General features: G+C 37.9%; 2 protein-coding genes across 3 annotated transcripts in view; one reads left to right on the top strand and one right to left on the bottom strand.

Annotated features, from left to right (window-relative positions):
• LOC144664049 (ATP-binding cassette sub-family G member 4-like) overlaps nucleotides 1–5,883 on the bottom strand; it is a 17,951-nt gene extending 12,068 nt beyond the window's left edge. Inside the window, exons 1-2 of the mRNA XM_078525171.1 lie at nucleotides 5,130–5,883; nucleotides 1,775–1,849 (exon numbers count right to left, since the gene is read on the bottom strand). Coding sequence (XP_078381297.1) covers nucleotides 1,775–1,849; nucleotides 5,130–5,337 — 283 coding nt within the window. The 5' untranslated portion in view covers nucleotides 5,338–5,883. The remainder of the gene's footprint in view (nucleotides 1–1,774; nucleotides 1,850–5,129) is intronic.
• On the top strand, nucleotides 2,714–20,880 carry LOC144664042 (phosphatidylinositol-glycan-specific phospholipase D-like). 2 transcript variants are annotated; one of them, XM_078525163.1, is made up of 12 exons: nucleotides 2,714–3,222; nucleotides 8,322–8,612; nucleotides 9,733–9,956; nucleotides 10,543–10,742; nucleotides 12,177–12,615; nucleotides 13,477–13,751; nucleotides 14,661–15,045; nucleotides 15,603–15,832; nucleotides 17,238–17,510; nucleotides 18,274–18,374; nucleotides 18,760–18,786; nucleotides 19,560–20,880. In XM_078525163.1, exons 1-12 carry the CDS (start codon nucleotides 3,157–3,159, stop codon nucleotides 19,698–19,700), a joined length of 2,652 nt encoding a protein of 883 aa, XP_078381289.1. In that variant the 5' UTR covers nucleotides 2,714–3,156; the 3' UTR covers nucleotides 19,701–20,880. The 2 variants fall into 2 exon arrangements, with proteins under 2 accessions (XP_078381289.1, XP_078381290.1); XM_078525164.1 differs by having other exon boundaries at nucleotides 2,715–3,253.

The raw sequence follows: 20,880 nt of genomic DNA, 5'->3' as shown, positions 1-20,880 counted from the left end.
ACATGGTGAAAAAACTAATTTAAAGGGGTGGTACAAGCCAATGAAACTAAGTAGGACCCAGTGTTCGCACGTTAATCTAAACAATTAAAAAATATATAGACATTCAGTACGAAACATATGAGTTTTTAACATGCAGGCACCCAAAATGTAGTACTGTCCACGAATAACAATGTATCAGTAAGCTACATCACAAGGAGAGTGCCTGCTCTTCTGAATATCAAGACGGTCTCCATAATATACAGTGCTTTATATCAAGGAGTAATCACCCTAATTAGCTAATTTAATTAAATCACAAATCACAAGCCTATTCACAAGATTGGATCTCTGTTTATAAATTGAGCTTTGAACAACAAAATTTAAATGTTGAACTGTATTATGCAATCTCTCTAGAAGATTCCAAAGAATTCCTAGCATAAGCAATACAGTTGATGGCTGTATTGATCAGCTGATTATAAGAGTAAGAGAGAGGGTATATTAAATCAAGTATGCAAAGATGCGGAAAATACTTGCAACTTAAGATATTAAAATTTGAAAAAAAACAATTTATAGTTAAAGCTTTTTTTTTCATTATGGAAACCATTTATAAACCGCTTGTTTTTAAAGGTGCACAGTCTATTGTAATTAATAAAGTTTGTCCCAATATTCTTGCACAACAGATTTAAATAATAAGAGTCCCCTAGCCCAACTAGCCTGTACAGCTACAGTATATAGGTTGCAAGAGTTTCAAAGTAGAAGTGACATGATAAAAATGTTTTGCTTCAAAAAGTATCCATACCGTAATGATTCGATTTAGCGCCCTCCTTCCAATAAGCGCCCCCTTCCGAATAAGCGCCCCCCTTCGAATGTGCGTTTTGTTAATAAGCGCCCCTATTCCAATAAGCGCCCCCATTCTAATAAACGTCCCCATTCTTATAAGCGCCCCTACTCTAATAAACTTCCTTATGGTGGATAACTGTCCCTACTGAAGTCATTGCCCGAGGGGGGACTCGCATATGAAAGTGACGGGGATGCTCGTCGTCTCGCTTAGGGGTGTAAATTTCGGACTTTTGGTCTCTCTTAGGGTGTTCCGAGAAAAAACGCCCAAAACGCCAATATTTTTAGCCATAATGGTCTCGCTTAGGGTTACACACGAAGAAATATACAAATATTAACTCCTTTCTTATTTTTTTTGTATCTTTTAGGGGTCAAGAAAGGCTTGAGCCACACCCAGATTGGTCTCTTTTAGGGGTTCTTTTCAAAATTTCCGACGAGCATTCCCGTCCGTTTCATATGGGAGTCCCCCCCCCGGGAGTCATTGACGTCGAATAGATAAACTCATGAACATTCACCCTACCGTACAGGTATATGTTTACTGCTAAAATGAACAATTCTTTTAAAAGTAACTGAATTTTCAACAATTTGTTACTGTTTTAGTTTCTGTTATTGTTAATTTTGTTTAATATTTACTTAAGTTTTGTTTTGAACATTTGGTTGTTTTTCAAAAAATTAAATAAGCGCCCTGTCCCGAATAAGCGCCCTGTCCCGAATAAGCGCCCTGTCTCGAATAAGCGCCCTCCCTTGAGGTGCCAAAAGTAAATAAGCGCCCCGGGCGCTAAATCGAATCATTACGGTACTCACCCCATGGTCATTAGAAATTCTGAGGGGGTGGGTGGGGTGGGGGGGGTCTGAAAAGCCAATATTTTTAAAGAAAAGCATGAAGTTCAACTGGAATTTTTAGAGGGGTGAGGGGATATTTCTTGAAGCAACACATTATACATATTCTGTATGATCATACCTGATGGCCCCAGCACAGCAACCAGCTCACCACTTCTAAACTCCCCAGACACCCCATGAACAATTGTCTTTTGCTCTGAAATCAACCAATAAAAATAATGACTTAGGATGTGGGTCAATACTACTGATACTGCCAACACAATAACTATGACACCAGTTGAACATCCAGTAGGCATACACCCTTTGAACCATAAAAAAACATCTGCAATATTGGACTGCCTGTTTAGGTCACAGTACTTGTTTGTGTATGTTGTGGTTTAATTTTGTTTTTGGTTTAAAATGTTTTCAAACCAGTTTGATTTTTATTTTTCATTGTCTCCTATTCATTATCATAATCTGAAACAAAGGGAAATAAAAATCAAACTGGTTTGAAAAATTTTAAACCAAAGATAAAATTAAACCACAACATGTATATTGCTTAGAACTCCCTTGTGATACAGTTGCATGTACATAATATTCTGCTAAAGAAAATAATGTTATTCTCCTGTTTATTTTTAATCTCTCCACTTAAATCCATGAATTAAGCTTTCATTTGAATGATCACTATAGACTCATGAACAAAAATTACTGCCATTAACAAAAATTAAAATTTAATTAATACTGAGGTTAATTCTGGGAGTTGCTGCAGTTATGATTTTGTCTGAAGCCCTTATTATGTTCATTATTGTGAAAGCATGTGCCTGAGTTTAGGCTATGAAAAGCAACTCCCAAGAGGTCAAGTAGGTCATGAATATAGTGGACAGAAAAATACCACACACAAACTGCACATACATGGTCTGATTTCTGACAAAACTAAACTACGTATTTATTTACATTTTAAACTGCACATAATTTATACAACTAGGTGAAATTGCTCAGGGCATGTACAGTTGAATGTGCACAAGTCTATGTGTTATTTAGTGCATGTGGAACAAATGAAATAGAACACCAGATCAAAAGTGAGGGGAAATGCTTGGAATAAATTAAAAGAAAGTGCTATATTAAGTAACACTGGTTATGATCTGACTCTTATTTAACTGGTTCAATCAGGTTTTAAACTGGTTTAGTCTCATGTGAAGGCATGCCTGATGCTCACCCCACCATCACACCACATTCAAAGGTCACAATTATCACGTATAAATGCATGTAGTTAATATCAAGAAGTCATTGTCTAAGTTTACAAGCTGTTACCATTACTGTTCTACTACTGAGAATTTACCACTTGTGTAACTAAATAATGGTGTTGAATGAGTTTATTAGGCTTAGTGACGTTATGGGACCATTGCAGAAGGATTCTAGGATCAGGAAGTTGTCGTGATTTCTTCAAGAATGATCTGGAGCAGAATTTACGTTTGTAAGCCCAGAGTTGAGGACATCTAAAGAACAGGTTCCCTCTTGTGACATATGACTGTGCAATTTGTTCATGTGTTTGTGTTATGCCTGTCAATCATTGAACTGCCTCAGCAGGATGTAGGTATCCAATTAAAACAAAGATTGCATGGTAAAAAGAGATGCGTATTTTATAAGTGCATAATCAGTGAATTCCTGAAGTAGCTTACACATACTTTGAGCTTATTGGTTTTGACCATATTTACTTAGTCTAAATTTTCATGGTTAAAGATAAATGATCCAGAAAGAACAGTCTAATAAACTTAAAGTTATCAAAAGATGTCATTTTTACGCAAAGATGCAAATTTATAAGACAACCCATGACCAGGTCTCTGACATGATACGTTGACTAGTCTCACTGAAGATAAAATATTTAGAAAAGTTTAATGTAAATAATGTTCTTACCTCCAGAAAATAATCATATTAATATCACTATGATCTCATTTTTTGTGATGTGGAAATCTTGTAACCTTTTCTTATAGCTAGCTGTATCAATTGATCTAGATCTCTGTTTCTAGAAACGTTATCACAGATAAACGGAGCTACTCTTTCTTGCAACTCTTAGCTGAATAGTTATGCCGTGGCTCATATAAGAAGGGCCTTTTAATCCCTGCCAGTAAAATATATTTAACTGCTTTGTATATTTACGTCTTACTAAATAGTGATATGTTACATTTTAGCGCTATGCTTTTGTCAATGCCAAAGGTATAATTGTAATTGCTTAAAAGGTATTTGCATTTAATTTGTTTTACATACAAACATTCGTCCAGCCCCGACGGGCAAGTTTAACGGATACCTTCATCCATTTTGTTAGTTTTCGGAAGAAACGTTTTGATATAGCTTTTGTTCTTCTGTATAAAGCCACGTGAAAACTCCAGGGAAATTGAAAAGAATCGTTTATACCTTGAAAGAAAACATCAAGCCATGTAAAAAGCTCCTTTCGTGTTGCAGTTTCGTGTTCGTGTAGGAAAACATGTTTCTGGTCTTCATCCTTGAACCCGCCTGGTGTATTGCAGTGTATTGGCACAAGGGTGCGATGACTGTCGGCTTCGACAAAAACCTAATCCAACTTCTTCACACGAAAATATCTCACGAAAATGAAGCCCAATACTGTAAAATAATTCCTTTTTTTGCGTTGTTGTTCTCAAAAAGCGTTTATTTTGGTTATTACGCTGGGCGTTTTGGAAACACCAGGCATATTGGGAATTCATTCGGCAGGGAAAACCCACTGACGAAACACGGACCACGCCGGGGAAACATGTCTGCAGGTAGCGAATTGTTTTCCTGTAAGACTGTCGTCGATTAATTTCTCCTAAACGATTCCTTCCTGGATTTAAGCTTAACGAGTTTTAATGAAGAACAAATTACTTACAAACAGCCAATCAAGGGGAAATCGAAATCGAGTTTAACTGAAAAGAGCTTTGGTCGGTTTTGTAAGCGAAAACGGATCTATTGTTTACCAGACAGTGTGAAATGTACATCTAAATTTGTACACTCGCAAATGAAAACACGAAAATAGTTCTCTGTGTAATTTCGCATAGGAGCTAGGTAAATCTACAACTTCTGTATGGTAAATAAATATACTGAGAGCAAAAAACGGGCTGAAATTCAGACAAAATCGGGATATCTTTAATACCGCGAACGGGCTTGCATCGTCAGCTATAATATAAGCTGGAAGTTGTTTTTCCCGTCACGCCTCGAAGGGCTTCCTACAATTATAAAGCTCTGCAAAAAACTGTTTACAAGGCTAAATAAAGACTATATAACTTAACGGAAAACTCTTGAAATCACCTTATTAATTTTAGATAAAAAATCGAGATTAACCTTTTTAAAAGCTTTACAAGTCGAGTCTGTACACGTCTCATTTCGCTTTCTTTGTTCGATTCGCCGTTCGCCACAATATTTGTCCCGTAGCGGTTGCGTTTATTTCGCGAATATTTTACGCTGAATTTTACTAAAACTCACTAGGAAAAAATTACTTCGCTTACCTTTTCGGCTCTGTTGTACTCTGTAAGTAACATCGATGAATTCAAGATCCACTTTTTGTCTAGGACGTTGCCAAAAGCTCAGACGCTCGAGGTATTCGCCGGCTTCTAGCATCGAGTCTTTGCTATCCACCGAACTCGAATCCTCGCCGCCACAGCATTTGATGGCTGACTTATAGCTCTCTGCTCGACCAGAGATAAAATTTTCCATCGACTTCGGCCACTAGCAAGTCCCGCGTATTGTTTCTCAATTTTTTTTGGTCATATGAGACCGTCTTTTGTGATGTCCCTACGTCGACTCAAAGTCCAAACTTGTGTAATTAATTAATAATTTATAGTTCATACTTTCAACGCAAATTTCATATTTGCTGTGTTTCTCGGCAACTTGCGGTCGAATTGAACGGGTTGCCAACCGCCAAGTCTCGACCAATATTCTAGTCACTGCTAGATTTCTGTGGAATTACCACTTTCATGTCTGCTTAGATTTCATTTTCAGGTCAAATTATGTTTTCCGCGTGTAAAATATAAGAGTAGGCGTAGGCATTGTTACGTAACAAACTTCTGCACAAATATTAAATTTCGAAGAAAATCCTACGTAATATAAACTTGCTAAAAACAAGTTCAAATATCAAGTCTGTTTCTACGCATTAACCTTAACCACAAAATGGGAAAAAATTCAAAACATCACATGAAAAAAAAAAAAGATTTCACGGATAACATTTTACGTGTGGGGGCTTGTTCAAATTTCAAGAAGTCTTTTCATATTTTTGTACAAACGCACATAAACATGATTTTGACGCATTTAATCACTCCGATTTTTAAATCGTGACAAAATAAATTTGTCGATAAGTGTCGTGGGTTCTAATTCAGGGAAAAATTGCTCAATAGACATCGAAAGATCAATGTACTTTTCTTCGACCTCCCAAGTTTTTCTAAACCGGAAATGAGGTGTTTGTTTCCACTCGATCCACGTGGCGCGCGAATCAAAACACAGCTGATTAGTGCCCAGGACTTTTAGGGCAACTGCCGGGCCAAAGCGATGTTTTCAAAACAAATACTTCTAATTTGAAAAACCACAAATAACGAAAAATTATTATTTTAATTTCTTTCTGTACTATTTTAAATATCAGTAAAAGCTATTTTTATTAGTTTTTGGCATGCTTTGAATCATTTCATACACTTTTGTGAAGATGATGTCAGTAAAAATCATTGTTTTAGCATATACATGTACCTTGAGACTTCTTGCAGTCCTTTTAACCTCCCAAAAATAGATTTAGTTGTTAATTTGTGTCCTTTAGTCATGTACATATCATTTTACTTACACTGAAATTACAGAAAATCCTTTAAAATCCCAAACAGTTCCAAATTTACAAATTGAGCTAAATTTAAATTAGAATTATAAGGAATTAAAAAAATCTTCAAAAATTCTTAAAATATTTTAAAACTGAATTCGTACAATAGGGATAACATAAAATATATTTATAAAAAGCAGGTAAAACAGTATTGATGTTTGGAAATGAAAAGGATAGGGGGAGCTACGGTAATATGGGGAGAAGTACTTAATTTATTTATTTCTGTTCCTATGTAATTTCATTCATCCTAATAAAATTTTACAACCTGATCTTTTGATAGTTATTTGCATGTATCAGTGTGTCTGGAGGTAGACCAAACCCAAACCTAGACCAGACCCAATGGTACTCAAAAGGCGACCCGATGTTAGATGAGCCTTCCTCTTCTACAGAGAGGTTGGGGGGCATTCCTGTTCAAATTAAGGGTAGGGTGGCTGAAAAAATTTTTGGTCTTGTCCCAGCTCTGTCCACACACCCTCTCCTACCCCCTTACAGGCTCTCCTTCCACCCACCCCTTCTCAGATGCATGTATTTTCAGACCTGGTTTTCGGCACGTTTACGGTAATTGGTTTTGGATGATATTTCAACTAGTCAACTAGTCTTCTACAGGGCCATAGTTGGAGTGAGAGACCTTACAGAGACCTGTATTTTGGCCAGTTTTGGGAGATTTTGAGGAAGGACAGGGTATTTCAGAGATTTAATGCATTACTATGACTGAAAGGGGGTTTTTGTCTGCTATAAAAATTTGACAAGAAATGTCTAAACAAAAATTTGGCAATCTCCCCAATTTCACATTTTTAGGCCGTATCTCTGAATCTTGCTCATTTCACACACCACCCAACCCTCTCCTCCCATAAACTCTAAAAAAACCAGTTCTTCAAAAATCTGTCTATTGTTAGTTCTTTTTTAGTTTTTTAGAAACCTAAAGTAAACTTGGCAAAGTAAGTTTGTTTCTTTGCCTTCACATCCCACAGAAATGCAAATGTTTATTCTGTATGCCCCCACCTGCTATCTGCCCACCGGCTTGCCTCCCACACACCCCCAACATAAAAATTTAATTACAATATATTTGATTTAATTTAAATAATCATTTCCCGGTGCATAATAAAATTAATGTTCCTTCAATAACCCTTTAGGAAGGCTTTAGTATTTTCTTATAATTAATGAAAAGCCAGTGATTTCTTTGGAGAAAAACGCCCTTGACTGTCGTTTCGCCCATCTTCAAATTCGCTCAGAATTGAAATTTTGTTGTGGCTGTCTGGTAACCTGCGATCAGGCGTTCTTTTTTCTTTTTACGAAAGCGAGAGGGAAATTACAGCAGCAGTAGTACGGAGGGAGGGTATGATTTCAGGTTACTGTCTGGTAGCTTCTTTCACTCAATTTGCATAACATTGTGCATAATATTGATGTCACGCCATTAACTAGCAACAGTTTGTTTCACTACCGCCTGTCATTAGCATAGTTGGCAGGAATTCTCCTTAGTAAAAGTATAATAGCTTACGTCTTCTTGTGTAAACTTAATTCGGCTTACTTGCTCAGCTGCTAGCGAGTTCTGCAAAACTTACTCTTTCTGCTTTCAGCACGGAGCGCTGAAGCTTCTGTCTTGGGTATCTCCTGATAAAATTGCTGTTTCCTTTTCTGAATACCATTCCCTTGGTTGTTGAAACGTAAAATACACTGTATAAATCAACAGACAAAAATAACCGAGCACTCTCTATAAACTTTTACCGACTTCGCTTGGAACAGATCGTCTGAGCCCACATTCCATCTAACAGCGGCTACAGGAAGTGGGGAAATGGCGGCGTTGCGTAGTAGTTTGTTTATATTTTTGTCCCTCTTTTATCAGCTATGCTTCCAAACTGTACCAGTTTCCTCTTGTGGAATGAGCACGCATATAGACATTGCCCATCAAGCTATCAATTGGTTCAAGGATGCAAGAAATAACACTGATTACAGGGACATAATCGTAAGACATCAAGATGCCTTTATTGGCGGAAACCCGTACCCGGACGCCATGTACCCGAGCTTGTGTTTTGGAGGAAAATTTCATTCGATCGCTGAAGACACACACTGGGCTCCTTTCCTAAATGCAACGGTCAGGTACATTAGGAAGAAATACCCAAAGCCTTGGGACCAGGTTAGTGAAGATCAGTAAAAGAGCATGAAAGTTGTGCAGGTTCGCATTGAATTGAAATTTGATCCATTTTAATTAAAAGCACATGACTTTTCAGACACCGATCGTCTGCTGCTAATGCACGTATCAATGTTAAGCTGCTGGGGGGGGAGGCCGGGCATAGGCCGGGCATTTGAACTTAGCTGAGACTTTCTGATCAAATGCCCAACCCCAGGGCATGTGTGGATGTTCAAAAGAGTCACTTAACTTCAATAAAATGTTGTAAGAAAGTCCATTAAAACGGTCAAAAGTCCCCACCACGGGCAAACAATTGCTGTCAAATCCCCCGCCTAATCCCGGCCTCCCCCCCAGCGGCTTAACATTGATAGGTGCATAAGGTTTTGTAAAGCTCTCTGAGTTTTCTTAAACTCACTCTCCTATGTGGGTGTTCTTTACCGTTCATTTGGAAAAAAAATAATAGTAACGAATTAATTCATGCACGTCTGCATAAATGCATACATGCATTATTGCTTGAATGAATGAATGAATGAATGAATGAATGAATCATTTTTATATGAATTGAACATGGCTGTGCTATTAATGTTAATTTATTCATGCTGTGGTTGTGTAAAAAAATACATTAAATTATTTGAAGCACTGTATATTAAAAAAAAAAAAACAGAAAAATTCCTCTACTTATCCACGTGGCTGGGATGGGGAGTGGGAGGGGGGTTAGGAGCTGGTTAGATGTGCCAGGTCTGAGAAAAAAGGTTAAACGTTGAATTATGAATGTAATGTTTTGGGCTTGGATCTAGAAGAGCAAAATCTGTTCCTAGCTCTAGAACAGTATTGGAGGGTAGCAAAGAGGGGGGGGGGGTAGTGACACAAATTTTAACCAAATTCATGTGTTCTCTACACTCGAAACAGCAGAATTAACATGTCTTTTTTAGCTATTTTCACGCGTCACTGTCTATTTTTTGCCCCTTTTTTATGCGTTATGCTCCAATTTTTGCCCTTTTCACGTGTCACGCCTAATCCTTTGCTACCCTCATAGTAGTCAGTAGTAGATCAAGAATTAAGGTAATATAGTATGGAGTAAAGTAGATTTATTTTGTGTTTACAAGCAAGTGATTTGAATTTATAGGACACAGAAAAACTGGTTGCTTTCACTCTTGGGTTCGTATCACACCAAGTGACAGATGTAACGTGGCACAGCCTTGGCATCGATCAAGGATTCCTGACCACCATGGGAGACGTCAACTTTTTTGGTTCATTTCCTGCAGCGCATAGTATTGGTGACCCTGGCGGTGATATGGTGGTGTCATTTGAGGGTGATACAAGGCAAATACCCTCAGACATAAGTGAATGGTAATACTCTGTTACATTATTGTATCAAGAAATGGAAAATATAAGCGAAGCTCTCCAGTGGCCTGAAAGGCCGCAGAGCAGAGCCCCAAAACCATAAAAGGAGAATTATGCATGCATAGAAATAGGATAACCATGCATTTGACTTTTCATTGTTTTCATGGCTAGCAGCATGGTTCATAGGCGCAGGCGCCCTGCCTCTGTACGTACATCAATGTCACGCAACATGGCGGTCATACTCCAGAAATGGGTCAACATTAAGGTTAACATCAGCTTACATCTTTAATATTAGACTTCCATGTTATGGTCAATTGACAGCTGTCAAAGCAAGGTATCTACTGACCATATCGCGGGCTCTGGTGTAGAGCTTGAGGTCACATTTTTTTTGTAAGTTGACGGCTGACCAGTTAATGGTTTTCCATTGGATTACGAGCCCAAGTCCTAATTTTTTTTCTGTCTATGGTCAGTAAAAGGCAAAGGAAATAACTGGGGAGCTCTGCTTTTAGGCTTGGCAAATGTTATTTAATATTTTTAGTGCCTAACAGGTATTAATAACAGATTTACTTTTTCTTATCCATATTCTTAAAAGGTACATTCCATCTGGAGATCTAGAAAATATTTACCTTGAGTACTATGGAGAAAAGAAGATCAATAAATACGATATAGAACTCTGTTCTGCTCTCATGCTTCTTGGATGGATTGGAGAGAAAATTGGTGGAGCAAAGTTGTTTCCTAAATATGCAAAGACATCACCATTTCTGATGGAGGAAGTGCATTCATATTTCCAGGGTAAGGGTTAACTTCATATAACTACTACTAATAATAAATTATAATTAATAATAATAAATAATAATTATAATAATAATGATAAATAATACAGATTTTATTTTCTGCTGAGCACATGGTAACAAGGCTGTAAAAGCCCTACCTTATTAAGACCCCCTTCTCTAGTAGCCTTGCTTCTACAATTTAAAATTTTTGATACCTGCAGTTATTATCCCATCTCTCCAACACAAACTACCGTATTTATTCGGCTATAAGCCAAGACCCTAAACTTTTGGTCTTTAGAACCAGTTAGACTCTGACAAAAAATAAACCCAAAACACTCGGCTATATGCCGAGACCCAATTTTTCCTTCAAACATGATGTGCTGTTATTTGTCAGAGTATACTGAATCCAATCAAACTCTTCTGAAGTGGTTTCTTTTAGCAGAGAAGTCGTGGTATTATAAGTTTTCGGTTTTGAACAAAAAATAATACATCCAGCCGATTTCTGTCATATCATGTTACAATGTTTACAGAGCTCTTGGGAATGACCGTTTTTGATTGGCCAGTTTCTGGTGTCACCACAACAAGTCAAAATAAAGATCTTAATTAAACTTTGACAGATGAAGGAACAGAAACAGTCTCAGGTAGAAATTGTAGAAGAGATTGTGATAAAATTGTTCAAGACATGCAGGATTTCGAATGCTCTCGACAGTTCAAAAGACGATTAGTACGCCGAAAAAATAATGTTCCAGAGCGAGCTGATGAACGACGAGTTCCAGCCTAAATAGCGAAGAAAAGACAAATAAAAACTTCATTCCTAACATTGCTTCATTAAACAAAATGGCTTTTTGGGAGCCACCACTCAAATAAAAGGTAATGACAAAGAATAAATTACAAATGCTTGTTAATTTTCATTCAAATTCAACTCTTTTTTAGTATCATCCATTTTTTTGTGTGGAAATACTCAGCTATAAGCCAAATGCCCAATTTGGTTGAGTTTTGACCAGTTCTCAGTAAGATTTGTTGAAAAAATCGCTCGGCTTATAGCTGAATAAATACGGTATTTAGAAAAAGAACATCTCCTATGACTCCATAGTTGACTCTATGACCTTCTGTATACTGGTTAGATACTCCACCATTGAGCCACAGGAAACTCATGGGAACTAGGCAAAGGAAAGTCTAAGTTTTTTCACCTGATTGTGTTGTTCCTGAAAATATCCATGGAAGGTTTCTTTTGGTTTAACCTCCCCCCCCCCCCAACCTTGCCTCTGGAAATTCCAGTTAAGCCACATACTTTCCATTTTGGCCTTTGAGATCCCTGCACCTCCTCGGAATTTCCAATGACCTTCCACGGGGTGGGTATGGGACGGTATTTTCTGGAACTACACATTATGTCACTGTTATTAAAATGTAATGTACCTTATTGACATTTGATGTTTGATTTATGGCTTCACAGGGGGTGTGGCCGACATGGCAGCATGGTCAGTTCTTCTTTGGCACAAAACAATTGACATGTTGGAACATGGAACAGATGTGTGTGAGATTCCAAAAAGCCCACTGTTTATAAACTGCAACATGAGTGATCATTCCACTGGTTTAAAAAGAAAACAATCCAACAGAAGACTAAAAAACCCTGAAACTGCAATGCTACAAGAATTCCGTAAAAACATCGATTTATCGGATCTGAACATTAAACAGACCAAGAGGGGAAGCTACTTTTCTTTATCAGAGTCTCTTCGCGCAAAGGCGATTAAAAAGAGGGAACTTCCAAAGGGTTGCCATGGTTCCCAGAACTGTCATCTTAAAGTAATAACTAATGAGAAGAGCACAGATCAAGGGAGGTTGACAACGTCTGCAGAATATTCATCTTCAGTGCCATATGCAAGATTAGGATGGTGGGTTGAGTGATATTAATTCTCAGATAGAAGCACCGAGATTGGTCAATTTATGGGCCATATTCTACAGTATTGACCACTTTCTCAGTGCTTCACTTGAAAGTGTTTTTTTTTTAATTATCCAGAGCACTTTTCTTTCAACTTACAAATTGCCTCTACACAAGAGCATTATTGTTTACAGGGCAAAATGTTTTGGGCAACCTGCAGAGAAGTTGGGGGATAATCTGCAATAAACTAGCATCTGGAAATGTTGGGGTGTGGTCATTTTTTTTTTAATTTTGTTTTGCACATAAGCTGTTTTATCCCCTTTAATAAGGTATGACAATCACCCTTGTCACTTTTGGCCCCCTCTCCTACCCCCGTGTTCCATCCACTCCCCCCCTCCCTGGGTTAGCATCATCCTGTTCAAGGCAGGGTATCAATACTCCTAAACCTCTTTTGGTATGGAGGTGAGGTTAAAAATATGCTGACTATTTAATGAATTCTCCTCACTTATTGGCTCAATTTGTGTATCAAAAGCACAAGGAGTTATTAGCTCTTGATCCATTCTCATCCCCAGAGTCCATAATCCTTTTGGTCTGTGCCAGGAATCAAGACCTCTGGCTGGCTCAACACCAGAAGTCCATGATTCATGGACTCATTGTCAAACATGACAAATCTTATTTGTCTGAAAATACAGAATAATCCTCTGTGCATGCTCACAAATTGGTATCGGCCAGAGGCCTCGATCCCTGGCGTACGTAGACCAGAAGGCTCACAGACTCGGGGAAAAGAATGCTCTTGATCATTCTATTGGCTTAAAGCATAAAACTGTTATCATAGTGACAGCAGTTTAAACACCTTCACACTTATACATTTCAGGTCACTGGGATACGGCAACTTTAATGGCCAGAACCACACCCTTGTCATTGGAGCACCTGGCTATGGAACACCGGGGTATAGCCAATACGGCCGTGTATACCTTGTGACGAGTAACACTGATAGTGGCTTACCTAATAAGGACATAAACTTAGACATTTCGGCAAATGTAGTTCTTGATGGGATAGTGGAGAATGGTCGATTTGGAACAGCTGTGGCAGTGGTGGACCTTAACAAAGATGGAGTGGATGATTTAGCTGTCAGTGCCCCATCTACAGGTATGAAAAAAAAAAGTCAGAGCCTAGTGGCCCATCAGGCCAGAGCTTATCCTGGTTTCAGTAGCATGAAGGCACTAGGAGTATTTCTACTCCCCCTGGATGGGATGCTAGTCCATCGTAGGGTTACCCCTAGCAATACCATAAATTTGTCGGTACCCATTAATACACCTGGGTGGAGAGACGCACTACGAGAGTAAAGTGTCTTGCCCAAGAACTTGACATACTGAATCGAGCCTAGCTAGGGCTTGAACCTGGACTGCTTGATCCAGTGTCGAGTGCACTAACCATTAGGCCACCACACCTTCCACAAACCTAATGTATAAAGTAGGGCTTATCCTCAACTTGTCCTTCTGACCCTATATCTCATGGCTTTTAAGGCAAACAAGCTTCCCACTACAACGCTAAAAGAAAGTGTTGTCCAGTCATCAAAATTTGAGGGCTGCTTGTCTGAAGGGCAAGCCGAAAGTGAAGTTTTTTAAAAGAACCTTGTACTGCGCTTACGATAGTGTGACAACCATATTGCAGTCAAAATAATCAGCGCGTGCCGCCTTGTATTCCAGAATAGTTTTGATTAACGGCGAACGGATTGCATAATTTGTTTCAAAAATTTAAATTCAATTTGAATATTGGAAATCATCCAACTGTAAACATGTGAACACGTGAACCTGTCAAAAATTAACCAATCAAATTCGATAATTTTGGACAGGTTCACATGTTCGCATGTTTACGGTTGGATGATTTCCAATATTCAAATTGAATTTGAATTTTTGAAACAAATAATGCAATCTGTTCGCCGTTAATCAAAACTATTCTGACTGTTTTGACTGTAAGAACTACTGACAGTTATGATATGTAATGTACAATTTTCCAATTTTTTTTATTACTGACAATTTTTTTTTTTTCGAGCAGGGGCCAATGAGCTTCAGTATACAGGTACAGTTTATATATTTTATGGAGTGAAAAGAGAAGGACTTAACTCCAAGCCAAGCCTTACAATCCATGGCAATGGAACATATTACAACCTTGGCACATCTATTCTGGGGGCTGATGTTGATGGAGATGGATTTAAAGACCTCATAATAGGGTCCCCATATGCCCCAGAAGGAGGTCCTCAGAGGGGCTCGGTTGCTGTGTTTTTAGCCAAAACACAGAGGAAGCCTGGATCAGATATTTCAGTGCATGAGGCTGACTGGATGGCTTTTGGTCAACAAAACTACAGCTGGTTTGGTTATTCAATGACTGCCGCCAACACAAATGGAAAGTTTCTCCTACTCATTGGTGCACCAACATTCAGGTAATTGAGCTCCTAATTGTGACCTGATAATCCCCCCAAATTTAAGGGGAGTACCAATGTGTAGAGGCAGGGTGGCCTAATGGTTAGCACGCTTGACTCCAGTCTGCAGCTGAGCAGTCTGGGTTCGAGCCCTGGCTGGGGTCATTGTGTTGTGTCCTTGATCAAGACACTTTACTCTCATAGTGCCTCTCTCCACCCAGCTGGGTACCAACAAACTAATGCTGGGGATAACCCTGCGATGGACTAGCAGCCCATCCAGGGCACTTATGTCCAGGATTGAATGCACATATTGTTTAATGAGTACTTCATGTTTGTCTGTGTTTTGGTGAACTTTTATTAATGAGGACACTTTGTGATGCCTGTCATGAGGAACGTGCATCTCATTAATGTTTAATCCTGGACATATCTGCTAGGCTCGATGCAGACTTTACCTTACCCATGAGTTTTACATTTGGAGATCATAAACATAGTTAAGAAAATACTTCTTACAGGCATTGCCAATATAGCCCATTAATAATAGACATTGCTAAGATCAGCTTTCTGTTTGGTTTGCAAAGGGTTTGCGCCAATAAAAACTGCAGTTATTCAAAGGATGACATGCAAAGTGTTGGAAGAGTCTATGTGTTCCAGTTCACCATGACTGGCTCGCCTCAGCCCCTGGCAACCATAACTGGCCATGACACATTTATGAAACTGGGTACCAGCCTTGCTGCAGGGAATCCTTATAACAGTTCTGGTAACAAAGATGGTGATGATGATATGCTTGCAGTTTCTGCTACAACACTGAGTAAGTTCGTTCAGTCAGTTTCACTCTTCAGTTCCTATTAGTGATCAACATGTAATTTCCCCTCACAATCTCATTAAATTGTTAAGGAGGCAGTTAAGGAGAATATAGAGACTCATCCACAAGGGAATTATCTCTAGATCTTATTTCAGGCAGAGTTTGAAATGAAGTAGCCAGGGGTGGATCCAGGGGGATTGGATTGGTTGGCTAGCCACCCCCTAGATCCACCAAACAGATATAAATAAGCACATTTAAATAGAAAATTAGGACAATAACACTAAGAAAGGCGTGAAAATTATGCATACCGTATTTACTCGAATAAGCGCCGCGGCGCTTATTTAATTTTTCGCGTCACAAGTGCGGCGCTTATTCGAGGGCGGCGCTTATTTAAAATTTGGACGTCGCAAAGAATCTAATCGAAACGAAACTTCTACAGTAACTAAAAGAAGGTTCTTTTGATTGCCAGGATCCGTCTCTTACGGAAGAGAGTAGTTGCGCTTGCTATACCGACAAAGCTCATGGCCTTCACAAGGTTAACAGAACTGCGCATTGAAAGAATTTTGGATAGAAAATAATAATAGGCGAGCGGTAAAACATAATAACTTTGAGCTGCAAAACAACGCTTTTGATGAAAAGGAATTTCCAAGGCTGTTTAAGAGTTTCTTTGTAGTGCTATTTTTCGTTATAAGGAATTCCTCGAGTAAGCGCCGCATCGGCACTGCGGCGGTTATTCGAGGGCGGCGCTTATTAACTTTTTTGTCCCGAATGCGGCGCTTATTCTAGGGCAGCGCTTATTCGGGGGCGGCGCTTATTCGAGTAAATACGGTAACTTTAACTTAAATAAAATAAAAACAATTTATTTCACAACATCCACCCTCCCCCCTTCTTCTATAAAATCCTGGGGCTAAAATTAATTAGAAAACAAAATATTTGATACCGCCCTTTGAAAAATCCTGGATCTGCCCCTGTAAGCAAACTGAAGGTACCGGTATGTCTACTGAGAGAATTAAAGTATCATTCGGTGATATTCTTTCATGCCAGGATTGGAGTGTGCTGGCATGCGCTCTTCTGAATCATGAACTTTTGTAGTCTGATTCCCAGCCATATCTGTTTGCGTGAGGACCCAAACAATAGCTACAAAGGGACTGCTTAGGAACTGCCTTGTTAAGATTGAATCTTTGATGGCCACTGAAAATTTGTCAACAAAATTATAACCATCCTGCACTAGAAATAAGATCGCCCCAAAACGCTTAATTTGTGACATCAGCAAAATAGAAATTCTTCAAGTTACGGTGTTGCGCATGCTCGTGCATGCAGAGTCCAACAAGCTTGCACCAGCAGTGTGCGTGGTAATGAAACTAAAGTAACTATATGGAGCCACCTTAATAAGAATAACTTTTCTTTTTAGGTCTTGAGGGTCACTTGGTTGACTTGCACGACATGTCAGTCCCATTCGACCAATCAGGAGCCATCTACTTGATAAACCTGACAACTGTTCTTCGGCACAGAAATGACATGTCAGTTGAAGACATAAGTTACACTGCCATTTTTGAAGGTGATCGTAGTTTTGCCAGATTTGGTTGGAGTCTGGATTTGACTGATGTGAACCAGGATGGGATTAAAGATTTGCTCTTCTCGGCACCATTTAGAACTGATGATATCACAGAGGAGTTGAAAGGAGGTTGGTATTAAATTCCCTTTTTTGTGGGGTAGGACAACTGAAACCAGTTCACGGGTTGTATAGACTATAGAAAAGTATAGAAAAGGGAAGGGAAATTGACATTTAGTGTCAATTCAAAATATCTTGAACAGAGGTTTAGAGTTGGGATGCAGTGTTTCTACTACAGGTGGATATGTGAAAGGGGTACCTTTTTCAGTCTATGGAAGGTGTATGAAAGGATTACTTTAGAGTTCGGATTAGCTTATGATACAAGCAAATCATTAGAGCCTTCCACCCTGTACAAAACTTGGTTGAGTGCCCCCACCCCCACCCCCACATCCAGGTTAGGACACTAGTTCAGTGTCTGATCTAGGATTTCATTTTAGGAAGACAATATGTTCCAATCAAAATTTTCTGGAGGATTTTTGTTGAACTGTCATGACTTTGCTATTATAACATCTAAGGTCATGGGCAGGCAATATGTGCTGAGGGTTATGTAGCTAGACATATCCTACAGGTGCATGCATTATATGATACATCTAGAAATTAATATAGAACACGCATAGGCATGCAATGCATGTGGAGGGCTGTGTCATCATTATCATCTTCATCACTTTTCCCGCCAGTAGATGTATAAGGCCACAGTGGACTATGAAATTATAAATTAATCATGCGATTTTGTTTGTCCTTGATTAATACATACAGCAATTGTCCACAACATTTCTAGCACTTATGATATACTGGTTTCACTGAAAGTGATACTTTTTCTTACTCTATCTCCTAGCTGAAGAAGGTGAACTGTATGTGTTCTATGGAGGAAGTTCCTTTCCTTCTGGAAATGCCACAAGAGGATGCCAGAAAGTTGAACCGTGCCCTGGAGAAAAGGTAAAATGTTAAAAAAAAGCTATAATGCTATAATGAGATAACAAATACAATTATAAAACGGTGTCATAAACTTCCATAAGTTAGAGTCAAACAAGGTAAACTAAGTTTCATTTTATTCATTAATAATTAAATAATAAATTATTATTATTTAATAAATAGTTTATTTTATAATAAATTATTATTATATAATAAATTATATAATGATTAAAATGAAAACTTACATTCATGCACTCCCATTTTGAACATCAGAAATGATAAACATTTGACAATATTATGTATAAATTTAATACTAAAATTGATTTCACAAATCCACAAAAAAGAATTTTCAATAAAGTCTAAAACTCCAAATTAACTAGACTAACAAAATGAAATTGTCTTCTTCCAGGCATCTCTCACAGTAAAAGGCCCTGAGGTAGGTTGTGAATTATCCCTGCCATTAATATAAACATTAGGAACCATTTAGCCAGCTCTCCTCACATAGTGTAAACTTCAGATGCAAAAGGTCCTCTGTTAATACAGTCCTTAGGCTGGGCAAATTTTCACTTCTTTCTGCAGGGAAGGGGTAGGGGAAAGCTATTTGGGTGTGTGCTGCTGGTTGGGGTTAGTTTTATTTTTCACCCTCTTGGTCTGAGATGGGATTCAATTTTGTAAGATAATATTTTGTTTTTTTGGCTCCTTTTGGCAGTCATTTTTGCATTGGGAAAATTGCTGTCAAAACATAAAACATAACAGTACTCAACTTTGATTTAAATATCTATTGCGTGGTTCCAGAAAATATCTGCCCAATGATCTGAGGGGTAGGGGTTTCAAAACTTATTTTTATTAACTGAATAGGAATTCCAAGAGGTATGGTTTTTTTTTTTTTTTTTTTTTTTTTTTTTTTGGGGGGGGGGGGGGTGGGGGGGTTCAAACTAGAAATCTTTCACTTTTCCATGGTGGTGTATGGAAACCAATATTGTGGTAGTAAAAATAATTACTAGTTATTTCAACAGTCTAAGTATGGGAAGTGGTTCTGAGGGACTAGCTCAATATCTCAGTAGGGAGGTCCCTCATTTTGGGGGTATTGCATGAGTGGGACTAATGTTTTACTTGTACCATTAGCTATGATTGATGAGGTCAAAAGCTAACAACTAATTGAATTGTTAGTGATTAATTAAGTATAATAATGTAATGTTTTAATCACAGGAGAGGTCCCGCCTAGGTTCAGCATTTCTTAACGTACCATTACCTGGCTCATCAGCTGTAAACTTGGTTGTTTCATCACCACGTAGTTCTTACAAAGCTTTCCACTCTGGTTCTGTTCGTGTGCTACAGATCTCAACATGACTGATGTTTGTCTAAGCTCCTGTGTACATGATTAATTATTAATGTTATTTTAATGTACTACATGTATGTCAAACACAAGAGAGAGTTTCCTTGCATTTCCAAGGAAAAGAGTGGAAAATGCTAAGTGCAGTGGATTATTATTTTTTGAATAACTTTAAGATGTTCGGTAATGTGAAGAACACTCTCTCCTTAGTGTTTGATAAAATACCGTAAAATTCCAGTTATAAGCCCCGCCTCCGCTTATGAGCCATCTCCCCCCTGGTTATAGGCCCATCTACCTGGAAACAAAAAAATACATCTGGTTATAAACCCCCATATATAGGCCCCCTCTGCTGGATGACAGTACAGAAAAGGGCTGAATAATGCTTTGTTATGACTTTTTAACTTAAAATCTTATTTTGATCAACATTGCTGTGGCTCATTTTGAACAAGTTTTATTCCCTTTATAAGCCGCCCTGGATATAAGCCCCTCTGCTTAAAAGCCCACCTAAAACCCCTTACGAAGTTGTATAAGGCCAGGGCTTCTAATCGGAATTTTACGGTATTGTTTCAATTTTAACTAAAGCTATGCAGAGAGAAAACAAAGAAATAAAGTCGCAAAATCTCTGTTCTGATATCCAAATCACTGTACGGTTCTGATTTCCTTTGTTTTGGCTTAATGAATAATTGATGAATTTCAAAGTGTAGATTCAATTTTTATATAATTCCTTGCTCAATAGTATTATGTTTTATTATTATCTATTAGTAATATTATTCAATTACAAGACTTAATTGCAAAATTAGGAGATACAACAATGAATTATAGAAAGTTATACAAAGTATGCACACTGATGGCTAAGAATTGCACGAGGCTGTGCAGAAAAAAAACACATTAAATTATTTTTTTGTAAAGCATAGCTGTGCTTGCCACTGCCACTCAGAACCAGAATATAAAGCAAATGATTAATAAGTATATTTAATAATATTTTTTTATAAATAATTATTTATAACCTCTAATTAAATTCTTGATTAAGCCCTCTATTGAATGCGTTAAATAATATTTTATACAACATTTTCTATGAAATTGTAGAATTACTTTTATATAAATTTTATTTATCCCTAAAAAATAATTGTAAAAAAATTTTTAGAATGTATATTTTTTTAAAAAATTGTGCTAATAGAATGAGGCAATAAAACATCA

The sequence above is a fragment of the Oculina patagonica genome, chromosome 8 (genome assembly GCF_052425735.1).
Source record: "Oculina patagonica isolate OP01 chromosome 8, crgOcupat, whole genome shotgun sequence".
In the NCBI taxonomy this organism is placed as follows: domain Eukaryota; kingdom Metazoa; phylum Cnidaria; class Anthozoa; order Scleractinia; family Oculinidae; genus Oculina; species Oculina patagonica.
The sequence above is the reverse complement of the archived record's forward strand: the minus strand, read 5'-3'. Positions and strand labels throughout refer to the sequence as shown.